The sequence below is a fragment of the Hemiscyllium ocellatum genome, chromosome 36 (assembly GCF_020745735.1).
Source record: "Hemiscyllium ocellatum isolate sHemOce1 chromosome 36, sHemOce1.pat.X.cur, whole genome shotgun sequence".
Taxonomy (NCBI): Eukaryota; Metazoa; Chordata; class Chondrichthyes; order Orectolobiformes; family Hemiscylliidae; genus Hemiscyllium; species Hemiscyllium ocellatum.
The window spans coordinates 16,128,048-16,146,593 of NC_083436.1; the positions used below are offsets into that span (position 1 = coordinate 16,128,048).

General features: G+C 43.9%; 1 protein-coding gene across 4 annotated transcripts in view; it reads left to right on the forward strand.

The window, feature by feature from the left end:
* ints10 (integrator complex subunit 10) overlaps positions 1 to 18,233 on the forward strand; it is a 61,964-nt gene extending 43,731 nt beyond the window's left edge. For 2 of the 4 annotated variants that reach the window (XM_060851404.1, XM_060851406.1), the window contains 4 exons: positions 2,562 to 2,724; positions 9,717 to 9,810; positions 14,555 to 14,626; positions 15,316 to 18,233. In XM_060851404.1, the coding sequence (XP_060707387.1) occupies positions 2,562 to 2,724; positions 9,717 to 9,810; positions 14,555 to 14,626; positions 15,316 to 15,472 (486 nt within the window). In that variant the 3' untranslated portion in view covers positions 15,473 to 18,233. The remainder of the gene's footprint in view (positions 1 to 2,561; positions 2,725 to 9,716; positions 9,811 to 14,554; positions 14,627 to 15,315) is intronic. The other 2 variants (XR_009647069.1, XM_060851405.1) reach the window with 2 other exon arrangements.
* Positions 18,234 to 18,546: the final 313 nt, after the last annotated feature.

The following is an 18,546-nucleotide window of genomic DNA, read 5'->3' on the forward strand; positions in this document are numbered from 1 at the left end:
CTATCCTCCTGAACAGGAGCCAATATTAATAACTCAACACAGCCAAGCAGTAAATGAGACAACTCAAAAGTATTTTTACTCTCCGACTACAAATATGTGGCATAGTAATGCATGTGCATTGCATTCACCTAATGGGTCATCAGGGAAAATTTTATTTACATTTTACTCTTTAATTCTTGCCGTAGTATCAGATTAGAGTAAAAGAAGGTGTCTACTGAAAATGTGTGTGTCTCTCTCTCACACTCTCTCTCACTCTCTCTCACACTCTCACTCTCTCACTCTCTCTCTCACTCTCTCTCTCTCTCACTCTCTCTCACACTCTCACTCTCTCTCTCACTCTCTCACTCTCTCTCTCCCCCTCCCTTTCACCCCTTCCCTATGCCCCACTCTAGCTCCCCCCACTCTATAACCCCTCTCTCTAGCCCGGCTTCTTTCCCTCCCTCTTCTCTCCCCTTCTTCTCCACCCCCTCGTTAACCCCCCACTCTCTTCACCCCTCCCCACTCTCTTCACCCCTCCCCACTCTCTTCACCCCTCCCCACTCTCTTCACCCCTCCCCACTCTTTTCACCCCTCCCCACTCTCTTCACCCCTCCCCACTCTCTTCACCCCCCCACTCTCTTCACCCCCCCACTCTCTTCATCCCTCACTCGCCCTCCCCCCTCTTTCTTTTCTCTCCACCACACTCGCCGTCACCCCAACTCGCTTTTCTCCCCTGTCTTTTCTCTCCCCCTCTCTTTTTCCTCCACCCCACTCTTCTCCCCCCTCTTTTCTCTCCTCTCTCTTCTCCCCCCACCTCTCTTCTCCCCCCACCTCTCTTCTCCCCCCACCTCTCTTCTCCCCCCACCTCTCTTCTCCCCCCACCTCTCTTCTCCCCCCACCTCTCTTCTCCCCCCACCTCTCTTCTCCCCCCACCTCTCTTCTCCCCCCACCTCTCTTCCCCCCCTCCCTCCCCTGTCTTGCCCCCCTCTCTCTTCCCCCCTCTCTCTTCCCCCCCCTCTCTTCCCCCCCCTCTTCCCCCCCGCCCCCCCTCTCTTCCCCCCCCTGTCTTGCCCCCCCCTCTCTTCCCCCCCCTGTCTTGCCCCCCTCTCTCTTCCCCCCTCTCTCTTCCCCCCTCTCTCTTCCCCCCCCTCTTCCCCCCCTCTCTTCCCCCCCTCTTCCCCCCCCTTCCCCCCCTCTCTTTCCCCCTCTTCCCCCCCGCTCCTCCTCCCCCCCGCTCCTCCTCCCCCCCCGCTCCTCCTCCCCCCTCGCTCCTCCTCCCCCCTCGCTCCTCCTCCCCCCTCGCTCCTCCTCCCCCCTCGCTCCTCCTCCCCTCTCGCTCCTCCTCCCCCATCTCTCTTCTCTTCTCCCTCTTCCCCCCTTCTCTTTCCCCCACTTCTCTTTCCCCCCCTTCTCTAACCCCCCCTCTCTTCTCTAACCCCCCCTCTTCTCTAACCCCCCTCTCTCTTCTCTAACCCCCCTCTCTCTTCTCTAACCCCCCTCTCTCTTCTCTAACCCCCCTCTCTCTTCTCTAACCCCCCCTCTCTTCTCTAACCCCCCTCTCTCTTCTCTAACCCCCCTCTCTCTTCTCTAACCCCCCTCTCTCTTCTCTAACCCCCCTCTCTCTTCTCTAACCCCCCTCTCTCTCTCGTCTTCCCCCCCACATCTCGTCTTCCCCCCCCACATCTCGTCTTCCCTCCCTCGTCTTCTCCCCCCCTCGTCTTCTCCCCCAGTCTCCTCTACCCCCCTCTCTTCTCTTCTCTCCCCCTCTTCTCTTTCTCCCCCCTCTTCTCTTTCTCCCCCCCCCCCCCCCCTTCTCTTATTCATCCCCCTCATGATTTTATAAATCTCTAAAAGGTCACCCCTCAGCCTCCGACGTTCCAGGGAAAACAGTCCCAGCCTGTTCAGCCTCTCCCCATAGCTCAAATTCTCCAATCCTGGCAATATCCTTGTAAATCTTTTCTGGACCTTTTTGAGTTTAACAGCTTCCTTCCTGTAGGAAGGAGACCAAAATTGCATGCAGTATTCCAAAAGTGGTCTAATCGATGTCCTGTACAGCTGAAACATAATCTCCCAACTCCTATGCTCTGCCCAATAAAGGAAAGTATTCCAAACACCGCCTTCACTATCCTATCTATCTCTATTTTCAAGGAGCTATGTACCTGCCCTCAAGGTCTCTTTGTTCAGCAACACTCCCCAGGACCTTACCATTAAGTGTAAAAGTCCTGCTATAGTTTGCTTTTCCACAATGAAGCACCTCACATTTATCTAAATTAAACTCTATCTGCCCCTCCTCAGTCCATTCACCCATCTGATCAAGATCCCGTTATTCATAAATAATACCAAACAGCAATAAGTAAACATGTCAGATATGGGGTTATGCTGATAAATGAGTTATTTGGGGGTCAATTTTTATCTGTTTTTGGATTGTTTATCCACATTTGTTCCCTAACTCATTGTCTCCATGTATCAACATTCAAGCTTTTTCAGTATTTGACAAAATGCTATAAAGCAGGTCCTGAGAAGCAGTTTTGCCATTTCTTAATTCCATCGTGGGGATTAACCAATACCTCTGTTTTATACAGTTGCGAGCCTTTACAGATATACGAGATGATCTGGCTTTAGGTCATGTGATTGTACTACTTCAACTGGACTGGCCTCGTGGAGAAAACCTCTTTCTGAAAGCAGTTGATAAAATTTGTCAACAAGGATCATTTCAGTATGAAAACTTCTTCAACTATGTCACAAGTATCCTTTTAAAACCTTTCAGTTAATATCCCAGAAAGTTCTAAACTGCTTGTTTATTAATTGCCTTTCTTGATCTGAGTTTGACACAGAAGTCATGGTTTGGAGCCAGCTTCTAAAGACCAGAGTCTTCTATTGGTATCTCTTAGTCTAGACACTGAGGTTATACTTTAACCACACCTGGCTGATGACATTCCTGTCACTTCTTTATTCTCACGTGCATTTTTTTGTATGCTGCACTTGGGCTGTAAAGCATTAGGCATACCAGGCTATCTTCATGACACTTCAAAGCGATCTGACCTCTCTCTCTCTCTTTGTCTGTCTTTTTCTGTCTTATCAGAACACGCGCGCTCTGTCCCTTGTGCTCTGTCACTTGCTCACCTGCGCACATGCACTGAGTCTTGCCCGTGGGAGGTGCGCTCAGTCTCTGCCTTGCTCACCCACGTGTGCCCTCACTTGTTCTCGCTCGCCCGTGCGTCACTCTTTTGCATTGTCTGTCTTTTGCTTGCCCACGTGCGCTTGCTCACTCGCTCTCTCTTGCTCCCCCACATGCGCGCGCGTGCTCTCTCTCTCTCTGTCTTGCTCGTCCTTGTGCACCCTCCTCTCTGTCTTGTTTGCGCGCACCCTGTCTGTGTCATGGTTGCCCATGCATGCACTTTCTCTCTCTCTGTCTTGCTCACCATCATGCACCCTTTCTCTCTGTCTTGCTCGCCCAGGTGTGCACTCTTTCTCTGCCTTGCTCATGGCGAGGCGCTCTCTTGCTCAAGTGCGCTCTGTGTGTGTGTGTGTCTCTCTCTCTCTCACTTGCCTAGGCCGCTCTTGCTCGCCCTTGTATGTTCTCACTCTCTTTCACTCTTGCTCGCCCACGCGTGCTCTGTCACTGCCTTGTTCGCCCACGTGTGTGCTCACTCTCTTTCACTCTTGCTCGCCCACGCGTGCTCTGTCACTGCCTTGTTCGCCCACGTGTGTGCCCTCTCTGTCTTGCTCGCCCACGCACGTTCTCTTTCAGTCTTGCTTATGTGAGGTGCTGTCTCTCTCTCTGTTGATCGTGCATGCGCTCTGTATCTGTCTTCCATGAATGCACACTCTGTCTTGCTCACATACGCTCTCTCTCTCTTGTTCACCCCCGTCGCACGCTGTCTCCTGCTTGTCAGCATGTGCTCTCTCTCTCCTTTGCTCTCGCTCGCATGTGCACACTCTTAAGCACGCGCTCTCTCTCGCTTGCCTCTGCTGCTCTTGTGCTCTTTCTCGCTCACTCACATGTGCTCTCTCTCTTTCACTCTTGCTCGTCCGCATGTGGGCCCTATCTCTGTCTTGCTCATCCACGCATGTTCTCTTTCTGTCTTGCTTGCATGAGGCGCTGTCTCTCTTGATCATGCGTGCTCTATATCTGTCTTGCTTGAATGCGCACTCTATCTTGCTCACATGCGCTCTCTCTCTCTCTCTCTCGTTCGTCCGCTTGCCTGCCCCTGCTCTCTCTCTCTTTTGCTTTCGCTTGCCCGTGTGCACTCATTGTTTTGCTTGGGTGAGGTGCTCTCTCGGTCCTCCCCTCGTGAGGTGCGCGCGCTCTCTCTTGCTTGCGCTCTCGCTCTCTGTCTTGCTCACCCACGCACGTGTTCTCTCTCTATCTGTCTTGCTTGCCCTTGCTCTCTCTCTGGCTTGCCCGCTTGCACCCTCTCTCTGTGTCTGTCTCTCTCTCTCCCTTGCTCGCCTGTGTGCTCTGTCTCTGTTTTCCTTACCTGCGCATGCCCATTCTCTGTCTTGCTCATCTGCGTGTGCCCTCTCTCTCTGTCTTGCTCGCCCACGTGCGTTTGCTCATTCTCTCTGTCTTGCTCACCCGGGCATATGCACTTTCTGTCTGTCTTGCCTTGCGTTCTGTCTCTCTCTCTTGCTCGCCCACATGCTCTCTCTCTGTTTTGCTCGCCCGTGCGTTTTTTCTCCCTCTCTCCCTTGCTCACCTGCTCTCTCTCTCTCTCCTTTGCTTGTACTGCACCCACTGACTCGCCTGTACCTGCTCTTTCTCTCTACCCTTTGCTTGCCTGCTCCATTGCTTGCCTCTGCTCCCTTTCCCTCTCCCTCTCCCTCTCCCTCCCTTGCTCGGTCATGTCCATGCCCGCTCTCTCTCCCTTGCACGCCCGCGCCCGCTCTCTCTCCCTTGTTTGCCCGCGCACACACTCTCTCCCTCTCTCCCCCTCTCCCTTGCTTGCTCGTGCCCGCTCTCTGTTGCTCGCTCGTGCCCGCTCTGTTGCTCGCTCGTGCCCGCTCTGTTGCTCGCTCGTGCCCGCGCTCTCTCTGTTGCTCAATCTCCTGCCCAATCTCTCGCTCGTTCGTGCCCGCGCTCTCTCTTGCTTGCTCGTGCCCACTCTCTCGCTAGTTCGTGTCCGCTCTCTGCTCGCTCATGCCCGTGCTCTCTCTTACTCACTCGTGCCCGTGCTCTCTCTGTCGCTCATTCATGCCCACTCTCTCTGTCGCTCATTCATGCCCACTCTCTCTGTCGCTCGCTCATGCCCGCGCTCGCGCTCTCGCTCGTTCGTGCCCGCGCTCTCTCTTGCTTGCTCGTGCCCACTCTCTCGCTAGTTCGTGTCCGCTCTCTTGCTCACTCGTGCCCGTGCTCTCTCTTGCTCACTCGTGCTCGTGCTCTCTCTGTCGCTCATTCATGCCCACTCTCTGTCGCTCATTCATGCCCACTCTCTCTGTCGCTCGCTCGTGCCCGCGCTCGCGCTCTCGCTCGTTCGTGCCCGCGCTCTCTTGCTTGCTCGTGCCCACTCTCTCGCTAGTTCGTGTCCGCTCTCTGCTCGCTCGTGCCCGTGCTCTCTCTGTCGCTCATTCATGCCCACTCTCTCTGTCGCTCGCTCGTGCCCGCGCTCGCGCACGCTCGTGCCCGCGCTCGCTCTCTCGCACGCTCGTGCCCGCTCTCGCTCGCTCGTGCCCGCGCTCGCTCTCTCGCTCGCTCGTGCCCGCGCTCGCTCGTGCTTGCGCTCTCTTTTTAGTTTAGATTAGATTAGATTACTTACAGTGTGGAAACAGGCCCTTTGGCCCAACAAGTCCACACCGACCTGCCGAAGCGCAACCCACCCATACCCCTACATTTACCCCTTACCTAACACTACGGGCAATTTAGCATGGCCAATTCACCTGACCCGCACATCTTTGGATTGTGGGAGGAAAGCGGAGCACCCGGAGGAAACCCACGTAAACACGGGGAGAACGTGCAAACTCCACACAGTCAGTCGCCTGAGTCAGGAATTGAACCCGGGTCTCAGGTGCTGTGAGGTAGCAGCGCTAACCACCGTGCCGCCTGGTCTCTCTGCTCCCTCGTGCCCGCGCTCTCTGTTGCTCGCTCGTGCCCGCTCGTTCTTGCCCGCTTTCTCGTTCGCTCGTACCTGCGCACACACTCCTTTTGACTTGGTCACCCATGCATTCTCTCTCTCTCTCTGTCTTGCTTGCCCGCTCCGTGTTCTATCTCCTGCATGCCTGCGCATGCTCTCTCTGTTCTGCTTGCGTGAGGCTCTCGCTCACTGTCTTGTTCACTTGCGCGCGCGCTCTCTCTGTCGTGCATACCCACGGGCTCTCTCTCTGTCTTACATGCCCGAGTGCTCTCTCTCTCTCTCTGTCTTGCTCCCCCACGTGCGTCCTCTCCCTTACTCGCCCACGTGTGCGCGCTCTCCCTTGCTTGCCCTCGCTCGTGCTCTAGCTTGCCCTCACGCCTCGCTCATGCGCTCTCTCTCTCTGTCCTTGTCTTGCTTGCATGCAGAGCTTTGTCTGTCTTGCGCTGGCGCTTTCTCTCTCTCTCATGTTTGCATATGCATTCTGTGTTGCTGTCTCTATTCTCTTGTTTTGCACTCTTTCGCGCTCTGTCCTTTTTGCGTTCTGTCTTTTTCGCATGCTGTGCCTTTTTGCGCTCTCTGTCTTGTTTTGCAGTCTCTCTCTCTGCCTTTGTGTGTGTGTGTGTGTGTGTGTGTGTGTGTCTCTCTCTGCGCCTGTGTGTGTGTATCTCTCTGTCTTTGTCTCTCTCTCTCTCTGTCTCTTTGTCAGTCTTTTGCTCTCTCTCTGTCTCTTCCTGTTCTCTCTCTGCTTTTATTTTCTCTCTCTTCATCTCTTTTTCTGTCTTTTTCTCTATCATTGTATTTTATACATATTTGACATAAAAAAAATTTAAAACGTATTTTTCGAAACCGATAATGACAATGAGCCAAATGAGGAGATTTTAGATCAGAGGGTCAAAGGTTTAAGCAAAGACAGGTCTCAAAGTAATAAATCAGAATGGAGAGCTGTGGGGAGAGATTTCCAGAGTTTAGAGGCTGTTCAGCCGAACATGAGACAACCACCGATGGAGACATTAAAATCAGAGTTGCTGAAAAAGCCAGATTCAGATGAGTCGGCTATGTTTCTTGAGAGCTGTCAGACTGCTGATTACAGGGAGGGAGGGGGAGACCAGCAAAGGCATTGAAAACTGTGACAATTTTAAATAAGGATGTTGTTTGACCTTGACCCAGGAAGCATCGTAAGTCAGTGAGCACAAAACTGATTGTTATGCATGACTTGTGAATTATGGTGTGATCATCTTTTGGAGGGTGGAATGTGGGTGACCAACCAGGAATGTGTTGTAATCAACCAGACCAGATGTTACAGGGATAAGTGAGGTTGCAACAGCAGATACCCTGAGGCAGGCTAAAGTCAGACGATGTTATGGTGGTAGGAGTAGGCAATATTCGTGATGACGGGGAAACCCTCATTCCCGAGTTAAATATGACAAAATTATAAACAACACAATTAGTCTCAAATTGTTGTCAGGGAGTGGGATGGAGTTGGTAGTTTAGAAAGTATTTTAAAAAGATGTATTCAATCATCGACAAGGTTCTCCATGGGAGACTGGTTAGCAAGGTTAGATCCAATGGAATACAGGGAGAACTAGCCATTTGGATACAGAACTAGGTAGAAGGTAGAGGGTTGTTTTTCAGACTGGAGGCCTGTGACAAGGATTGATGCTGGGTCCACTCCTTTTCGCGATTTATATAAATTATTTGGATGTGAACATAGGAGGTATAGTTAATAAATCTGCAGATGACACCAAAATTGGAGTTTTGGTGGACAGGGAAAAAGGTTATCTCAGATTACAACGGGATCTTGATCATCTGGGCCAATGGGCTGATGGAGTTTAATTTAGATAAATGAGGTGCTGCATTTTGGAAAGGCAAATCAGAGCAGGACTTATACACTTAATGGTAAGGTCCTAGGGAGTGTTGCTGAACAGAGAGACCTTGGAGTGCAGGTTCATAGCTCCTTGAAAGTGAAGTCGCAAGTAGGTAGGATAGTGAAGAAGGCGTTTGATATGCTTTCCTTAATTGGTCACAGCATCGAGTATAAGAGTTGTGAGAACATGTTGTGGCTGTACAGGACATTGGTTAGGCCACTGTTGGAATATTGTGTGCAATTCTGGTCTCCCTCCTATTGGAAGGATGTTGTGAAACTTGAAAGAATTCAGAAAAGATTCACAAGGATGTTGCCAGGGTTAGAGGATTTGAGCTATAGGGAGAAGCTGAACAGGCTGGGGCAGTTTTCCCTGGACTGTCGGAGGCTGAGGGGTGACCTTGTAGAGGTTTATAAAATCATGAGGGGCATGTATGGGGTAAATAGACAGGGTCTTCTCCCTGGGGTGGGGAGGTTCAGAACTGGAGAGTGTAGGTTAAGGTTGAGAGGGGAACGATATAAAAGGGAGGGACCTAAGGGGCAACTTTTTCACACAGAGAGGGGTGCGTGTGTGAAATGAGCTGCCAGAGGAAGTGCTGTAATTGTACCAGAGGAGGCTGGTACAATTACAGCATTTAAAAGGCATCCGGATGGTTATATGAATAGGAAAGGTTTGGAGGGATATGGACCAAATGCTGGCAAATGGGACTAGATTAGGTTAGGATATCTGGTCGACATGGAGGGGTTGGACCCAAGTGTCTGTTTCCATGGTGTACATCTCTATGACTCTCGTACTCTGCAAACTGATTGCAAAGGTTCAAGAAGGCAGCTTACCACTTTCTCAAGGGTAATAATTATTTACCCAGTTATCAAAACCCATCTCCTGTTAATTAATTTTAAAAAATACATGATTCAACATACCTAGTGTGTTCCTCAAAACATCATGGTAAACAAAATCCTTTCTGGTGCAAAAGCATGTAAGGAAGGTTAGTTATGTTCATGATCTGTAGTATTTGAGTTGAAAACCTTTTACGCATTAATTTAACTAATTTTGAACATGATGATATTTTATAATTTTATTCATGCCAGTGCGAGCAGTGTTTTTTTTTAGAATCCCTACTGTGTGGAAACAGGCCCTTCGGCCCAACAGGTTCTCACCGACCCTCTGAAGAGTATCTCACCCAAACCCATTCCCCTACGTTTACCCCTGACTCATGCACCTAACCTATACATCCCTGAACACTGGGCAATTTAGCACGACCCATTCACCTAACTGCATGTCTTTGGATTGTGGGAGGACACCAGAGCACCTGGAGGAAACCCACACAGACACAGGGAGAATGTGCAAACTCCACTGTTTGTCTAAGTTCACTACTGTGAGATAAAATAAGTATGTTATTATAATGCACTTTAACCAGGAAATATCTAAATACTGAAGTAACATTTTGTAATCTGGATATAACTTCTACCAATTAGAGTACATGAACAAAAAGGGAACACAAAAATTAAACTGTAAAACTAAGATGAGCGATAAATGAAATCAGAGGAGATTTGTGTGGACCACAAACACTTTGGTTTTTATTTACAACATTGAAAGAAACAATGGAATGAACTTTTTTAGTGCTTTTCAACTGGTATGTTAGTTATGGTATTCTTGCATTCAAATAAATTAGCCAGCTGAGAGACCATTGCATTATAACTATGCTCTGAGGTTACATCTTGCAAATGTAGTAAATTTCTACAAACTAGCTAATAGCACACTAAAATGATGACAGTACACAATTTGTCCTTAACCACATCTGTTGATATTGACATGTTGGAAGAATTTGCTTATCTCCGAACTGCAGAAGGTGGTAAAATTCATCTCGAATTGTTACCAAATCAAGGTCTTCTAATTAAGTAAGTACTGAGTTGGAGAGACAGTAACTGGTATGCTCTGATTCATGTTGGAATTTCCTTCGTTACTTGAGAAACTAATTTTGCTCCTTGGTTTGTTGCAGCACATGACAAGAATTTATGTTACTTTTTTTAAGGGAAAAAAAGATTTGGAAGAATTAGAATCCCTACAGTTTGGAAACAGGCCCTTCGGCCCAACATGTTCACACCAACCCTCTAAAGAGTATCCCACCCAGACCCATTACTCTACATTTACCCCTGACTAATACACATAACCTAATGAGCACTGTGGGCAATTTCATAGATCAATTCACCTAAACTGCAAATTTTTGCATTATGGAAGGAAACCGGGGCACTCGCAATAAACCCACGCCGATACAAGGAGAATGTGTAAACTCCACGCGGACAGTTGTCTGAGGCTGGAATCGAACTCTGGTCCATGGTGCTGTGAGGCAGCAGTGCTAACCACTGTGCCAACTACTTTTCAAAAGGAAAACAGAACATGTTAAACCTTTGAGAAGGCGACCAGAAAAGTTTAACTATCTTGGGAAATTAGTGAACAATTTACATTTTTAAACTTTTAAGCTTTCGATTTTGCATGTCCATAAAACATGTAAAAGTTTATAGGTGTCGTCTTTATCTTAAATTGTTTTCCATCAGTTTTAAAAGCTGTAGAAATTTTGTATGATTTATTGAGTTCATACAGTGATTTATCTTTTTCATTCTGGTAAAATCCAGGGTTTGCATTGATGGTTTGCCACAATGTACCTGAATTAGGGAAAGTGGCAGTTGACCAAGACTGACACTTCTCATCACAGTCCAGAAATTTTCCCAATAGATTAGATTTGATTGTGATATTCCATGTTGGTGAACAGCATCTGTTTAAAAACTAACGTTTGAGTACTGAGCAGTAATTAGCATTCCTGTGTTTCAGTACGATATGCACAGTTTGAAAGCAGGAGATGCTAACAAATGGCAAAAAAGAAATTCCTGACCCCTTGATATTGTTTCTCATAATTGTCCCACCGGCTAAGTTGCTGACATTGGACTCTGAGTTAGAACTCTGTTTAAGTACCATAGGGTATGGTACAATAAATCTGTCCTTGTACACATCCATGTTTGTGTAAATATAAATTCCTGGAACCATGAAGCTTTGGAATTGCAGGTAAGGTGCATTTTCTTCTTGATCACTAATTTTTTTTTTCTTTTGAGAATTTCAGAGGTAAAGAACATTTTCAGTAATAACTTCCCTGTTGAGATTGTTTTAGTCAATAGGTAGCTTGAGGAATGGTGTGGGGTGAGGAAAATTTTCAATAAAATTGCTTTTGTATTGAAACCAATTGTACTAACCTACTGTTTCATTTTTACATCTGTACAGTTCAAGTAGCTGGCCTGAACAAACCCAAATAGTATTGGATATTGAATTGAGTTTATCCATATTTTCCAAACAAATGTGATGTATTCAGAATTTTGACTGGCAAAGTAATCCTGGAGCTGTAGTTGGATCAATTGGAAAGTGTTTTCCATCCTACTAACAGGAAAATTTGAAACCTGTATGGGACAGAATAAAGTTGAAGGAAGATTTTAAACTCATTATAAGACAGACATTTTTATGTAAATTTAATTTTAAAGTTTTTTTTCCCAATTCTTCACTTTTCATAACTGAATCTCTACTTTTCCCCCTTCCTGGGCAAATGGTTCTGGACAGAAACTCATCAGCTTTGCAAGTAAATGTTGGAAGCAAAGGTCATTGAATGAATTCCTGAACTTGCCATCAGTTAAGGTGGTCAATTGATGGTCACTTAAGGTGCCATCCTGCCAGTTCTCCAATTAGCTGCCTATTAAATTCAGAGGAAGCATTCAATGCCCCAAACAAGCAACACAGATGTGGCAACAGCTCGCCTATGAAAGTCCCCCATAAAGGAGTGAGAGGTAGATCCCTTGTACCTGCAAGCCCCATTCTGTGAGAAGAGGAAAAATAAATAATTAACCTCTCACTACTTAAAAGAAAATTGGAAAATCAGGCCCTATATCTAAATTAAGCTACTAAACTCTTGGGGTAAGAATAGGTAAATGGGATTCTAGTAGATGACTCGAATATGGATCTTGCATTGGCATTATTGACATATAATCATACAATGGTGACAGCATATGGGAAGGTTATTCGGCCCAACATACTAGTTCTTCATGCTCTCTCAGCAATAGCTGTTCACTTAGGGCCCTGCAAATGTTTCATTTTGAAATAATTGTCTAATTCTCTTTGTAATGCCACCATTGAATCTACCTCCACTGCACTCAGGTAGTACATTCTGGATCCAGCCACTTACTAAATATAGTACCCAGAAATCAATGCATTACTTAGGTTTAGTGTGACACTTGTATTGAGGCTAAAACTCTGTTTTGTACAGATTTATCGTGCTTATCTTGCTTTTGTGATTTGGAGATGCCGGTGTTGGACTGAGGTGTACAAAGTTAAAAATCACACAACACCAGGTTATAGTCCAACAGGTTTAATTGGAACCACACTAGCTTTCGGAGCAGCGCTCCTTCATCAGGTGGTTGTCAACCACCTGATGAAGGAGCGGAGCTCTGAAAGCTAGTGCTTCCAATTAAACCTGTTGGACTATAACCTGGTGTTGTGTGATTTTTATCTTGCTTTTGTACTCTGTGCCCCTTTTTATAAAGCCTTGAAAATCCTTTATCCTCAATGAACCAATTGATCAAGCCTTATAATGTGCATATATGTCCCAGATCCTACTGCTCCTGCACCCCAAGAATTGAATGTTTTGTGTTGTATTGCCTCTCCACGTTTTCTTGGCAAATGAATTACTTCATACTTTTCTGCATTAACTTCCATCTACCCCTTGTTCCACCATTTTTGTCTGATCTTATCACTGACCCCTGAGAAAGTGCATCATAAACGTTCCTGCTGGTTTAAAAACCCTGCCATAAGCCACCAGTCTGTTTCCTGTCATTCATCCAATTTTCTAACTTTGCTCACATCTGTTGAGCCGTACTCATTAAATGTCTTTTAGAAAACCAATTGTATTACACTCGTCAGCCCTCTTCAAAACACTTAAGGTAGTTAAATATGATTTCCCTGTAATTAATCTGTGCCAGCAATCCTTAATTAACCCATTTTGTCCCTAATTATGTCCTGAATTATTTTTGGTAAAATCCTTACCTACCACTGATAGTAAATCAGCCTGAAATTGCTTGCACTCTTTTGAACAAGGGTGTAACATTTGCATTCTTTAATCCTGTGTCATCATTACTGTAAATCCTGTTTTTGGTCCCTAATCAGCCCAACTACTTATTGTACCAACCTTTTATTTTTACATGCCTGTGGAAAGTTTTTTGGATTCCCTTATTTTATGTTTATGTCTGTTTCTTCTAATAAATGTCTTTGCTTTTATTTGCTTTTTTCAATTCCCTTCAGAAGCTTCTAAATAATGTCTGATTCTTAATTGTATTATCCAGTTGACATCTGATCTTTGCACCTTTTCTCTGCTTCATTTTACTCATTATCATTTTTGTTAGCCAGGGAGCTCGAGACTTATTTGCCTTGTGTTTCATCTGGTGAGAGTGTATTCCTTTACTGTACCTGAGCTATCTACCTTTCCTTTAATTGCACCCTACTTTTGAATTACAGTTTATCCAGTCAATCTTTAAATCTGTTCCAAATAAATTAGAAGCGATCTCTCCTATTAAAATTGTTTCTCCTGCACTCAACAACCCTGACTCTGGATTGTGATGTAATCTCCGACATCGTGGACTCTGGACTGATATGTACTGTATTCAAGCCACACTGTGACCAGGGTCTCTTGTTGGGTTAACAGTTTAATATATTGGAGAATTCCTCAAAGTTAAAATTGTTTTGTTTCCTTTAAAAAGGTGTGGTCTGTAGGTTGGTTAATATGGCATTAAAAACTTTTTTTTTGAGATTAATGGGGCTGAATGAAAGGAAGTATGAAAGATTTATTGGTTTTGTAGTACTGCACTGTGCACTTGAAATTAAATACCTCAACTTGCTATTGTCTGTTGTTGTAAGGGCAGACTTGTGCTGCTTTTTCCCATGTTTAAATGTATTTTCGCAATTTTTGATTTTAAGAATGAAAATTGAATGACTTTTTTGGACAAAATAATCGCTCCACTTTGACCATTGTGTGTAAAACTTGGCCTGTTATTGACATCTCCTTAGTTTGAATTTTGAAAAGTAGTTATGCATATATTATCTTGAGGAAAATGGGCTGTGAAGTCTTGCAGTCTATCAAGCTTTCAGTTGTCCAATTGCATTAGTCAAATTGTTTGAGAAATGTGCTAAATATATTAAGATCAGCAGATGGGCAAATTGCCAATTACAGGGTATTGGTGGAAATTTGAGATGAAGTCGTCTTTCTCTCCTGACTGGAGAGGCATAGTCTAATGAGGCTATAGGAGGATCCTTACTCATAACCAGATGTTATGATGAGATCCTGCGCACGTTTTTTCTACTGTAGAAGCATTGGTTTCTACTTGCACCTTTGCTTTCTAATCAGTGGTTCAAATGGAGCACGTTTGTCTTGTGTTTGATTATGTTGCATGTTTTGATGAATGACCTATCTAGTTTGTGCATGTAGTATCAGATTACGAATGTGAAAGTTATGTACTCTGTTCAATTCCTTCCAGTTGGCAATAGGTAAAAGTTACGTGTTATTGGTGATATGTGTGAGTGTTGAATGTACTGTTGATGTTTACTGTTTTCAAGGAATTCTAGCCCTCCACTGGGCGTTCTTCCGCAAGAGTTCAAACTGCAGCCCAGCAGTCAGACAGCTGACAGGTACCACACGACCTGTTCGTCATGTGCTGTGTTTGTCACCATGTTAACCCATGGGTTTTAAAGATTTTTAAAATGTCTTTATTTTTCCTTTTTTTGTTCACACAATCCATGATTTAAGCATTGCCATACAATGATCATTTTAGTATTACATATTTATCAAAATGCAGACTTTGACATGAGATTATTTCTGTACTTTTTTTTGGAAATGTCTGACTTTTTTTTGTAAGTTACTATGAAATGAGTGCTGCAAATGAGCATCTATCACAGTAACAGCTATATGTTATGCATTCCAATGAAGTTGCATCATAGCTTTAAAAAATTGACTAGCTCAGATCGGTGTGCTTTAGTTAGAAAGTATGATTGGTTAAAAATGTTCATACTTCTAAATATGCTTTACTACTCACTACTTGAGGTTGCAATTTGTAACTCGTACAAAAATATTTTAGTCACAAACTTGGAATTTGGCTAAACAAAATTACAGAAAAATTAATTTGGATCAAATAATTCATTGAATTTAAAATATTACACAAATAATGACATTTCTTTGGATACATTCAAATATTTAGTTAAATTTTAATAACTTGGCATTTTCTTTATGGTGGGGTACAGCCAAAGGATTAATAAGTTATTTACAAATGACAGCAATGTGTGGTCAGATGGATAATTTGCTTATTTCATTTGTGTTCCAGACATCACACTGTAACCCGAGGTATTACAAAGGGAGTGAAAGAAGATTTCCGATTAGCTATGGAGCGGCAGGTTTCTCGCTGTGGGGAAAATCTAATGGTTGTGCTACATAGATTTTGCATCAATGAGAAGATAATATTGCTTCAGACTTTAATGTGACAGATATATCCAAATCTTTTCCTTCTTAAAATATATGGATGTTTTTGTGAATCTGCTGAACTGCACTGCTCATGTCTTTCGTATTGTAAAGTTTGTTATTGGATTTTATTCATGAGTGAGGCTGTCAGAATTGAACTCGATACACAGACTTGAAAGGATATATTCTAATTCCATGGGAAAAATTGCTAATATGTTGAATCCTTAAGTAATCCATTTTACTGAATGTTTGTATTCATTAAGGCTGGCGATCACAGTACTAAAGGACTAAATATTTCATTCCATTTTTTTGTCCTTGAATTTGTCAGCTTCAAACACTCTGAGCAGGCACAGAATAGCAATACCCAACTATGCAGAGAAAAACCCCCTGTACTCTTCACCCAACACTGTGCGCTTTACATCTAACCTTCAGTTTCAAAAAAAGCGTCTCCTGCACCATTCTGATGTTCCTCATTGTTGCACCAAGTTCTTGTAGGATTCTGACTGCCAGACTTTTGCATTATATGAGGATCTTGCACCCAATCAGAAACTGAGTTGATATTTGCTGAAGTTATTTGACTTGGGTCTCTTGCAACCATCAGAAACAGAAGGCTTTCTTCCTGTTTATGACTAAAGGCTCTATAAAAGGATAATGCTTTATCTCTTTGTCCTCTTAACCATGTAGTAATGACTTTTTGCGAACAAGAAATAAGCAGAAACAATTTTAATTTGAGCCTGTCTCTCAAAATCTAGCACCTCTTAAATTTAACAGGCCCATAATTTATGGTGCATCAGTTCCACTTTCTGATTTGTATCGTTTCCAGACTCTAGTATCTGTTGACAAATGTGTTCAGTCAGTAGTCAACAAATTCCAGGCAGAAAACCTCTTCTGAAATTATTTCTGTCCAGTGGAGATCAATGCATTTAACTTAAAGTTAGCATCCAAAATAAATGACCTTTTTAAAATTAAAAACTAAATGCTGGAAAAGTTCAGGTCTAATAAAGACCATGGAGAGAGAAACAGAATTAAACTTTTAACTTTTGGCTCTTTGAAACATTGAACTAGAAATGTTAATTCTGTTTCTCTCTCAACAGATGCTGCCAGACCTGCTGAGTTTCTGTAGCACTGTTTTTATTTCAGGTTTCCAGTTTCCACAGTGTTTTTTTTATTCTCAGATACGTGTCCCGTTTGCTTTAAAGTGGAGTGCATTCTGTTCAAAGGCCTTAAATGTCAAAGCAGGCTGTCATGGTCCTGGAAAAACAGTGGTGCTTCGTGGAATGCAATAAAGATGCAAAAAGAGAAATATTAAGGAATCGTAAACCCAGTATCTGGAATGGATCTATGTAATACCACATTAAGTGGTAAGTAATGTAGCTCTTCTAACCTGAATAAATTTTTTTTTTAATCTACAATTCGCCACGTGCACTTTTCAATGAAATAAATCAGTGAAACATGCTGTTTTGAGTTTGACATGTTACAGTTGATATTTTTAGTTTTATATACTGTACAAATGTTGTTTGTTGCTTATAAAGTCCCAGATGACTATAGGACTGCTAACTCATTAAAGATATTGTGGTGAGTTTAACCAGAGGGTCACCATGTCTCTAGCAAGGGACAAGGTGGGGCTTTCATGAGAACCTCAACCAGAATGGACATTGCTGAAGGAAATCAACAGGTCTAGCAGCATCTGTGGAGAGAAGGCAGATTTAACATTTTGAGTCCAGTGACCCTTGTTCTGAACATCTTCAGGATATAAACCTGGACTGTTGATATCACTCTGAACTGTATACCAACCATCCAACTAACTGGGTAACTAAACCTTGTTTATCTTGTTCTATAATCTTACATTTAAATATATCTGTTTGAATGTGTGAAAGATTATTCAAATTATCAACTTTCCTATATACAGTTGAGTTCAATATAACTAGTCAAGCTACCACTGCTGACTCTCCTTGTCGATAAGTAATATTAAGACTGAATAAACATTACAAAGAAGTTATCTCACTGGAGAATGCATCACTTGTTCTTTATTTTTGAGTTGAGGTATAACTCATAATCCAAGAAGCATCAAATTTTTCCAAATTCCTTATTTGATCTCTTTGATATTTTCTATTCAGAAGAGCATATTTACAGATTTTCACATTTTCAAGATATTTGAAATCTAAATTTATCAATCTGTGGTGTTAAGATAGGATCTCAAAGTCTGCACCGACCAATGCCATCTTCATGATGAAATCAAACAAAAGAAATGGGGACAGTATGCAGCTTGTCTTCATGTGATGATGCTGAAGGATTCAGTGGTACCTGTACTAACCTCTGGACTTATTGTCTTGAGACAATCTCTGGACTTATTGCAAGGCTTTGAAGATACTAAATTGCTGAGATACTGTACCAGAATAATTGCTGATGGATACTATTGAAAGTTTTCTTGTAATCAACTAATTAAGAGCAAATTGCTTCTAATACTTGAGGCTCTGCTGTATGATGTTCCTGAATTTAAACGTCTGTTAGCAGCATGACCTACCACCCCAAGAACTTGCCTGTTCTTCATGAAGTGTATGATCTACTTCTGCTTTCACTCTGTTGAAGCTCTTGCCAGGTGCTGACAAGGGTGTTATTCTCTTCCAGTTGATGCAGTTACTGAAGTTTTTATTTTTGTGATTTGATTAGTGCTCCACTCTAGTCAACCAGGATGTCCTCGACAAGTCAAATCTTGTTGAATAGGCTGAAGAATTGTGTAGGTGAAAGTGAGGATGGCAGATGCTGGAGATCAGAGTCAAGATTAGCGTGGTGCTGGAAAAGCACAGCAGGTCAGGCAGCATCCGAGAAACAGGAAAATTGGGCAAAAGCCCATCATCATTCCTGATGAAGGGCTTTTGCCCGAAACGTCGATTTTCCTGCTCCTTTGCTGCCTGACCTGCTGTGCTTTTCCAGCACTACTCTAATCTTGAAGAACTGTGTACTCCAAGACAAAACTGCCAATCCTAAGAGTAAAACTCCAACAAGGCTCTCATCGCCATTAGGAAATAGAACATTGAGGACACCGACCACTTCACCCTACCTCGGAAGCACCACCTACAGGAAAGACAATACAGAG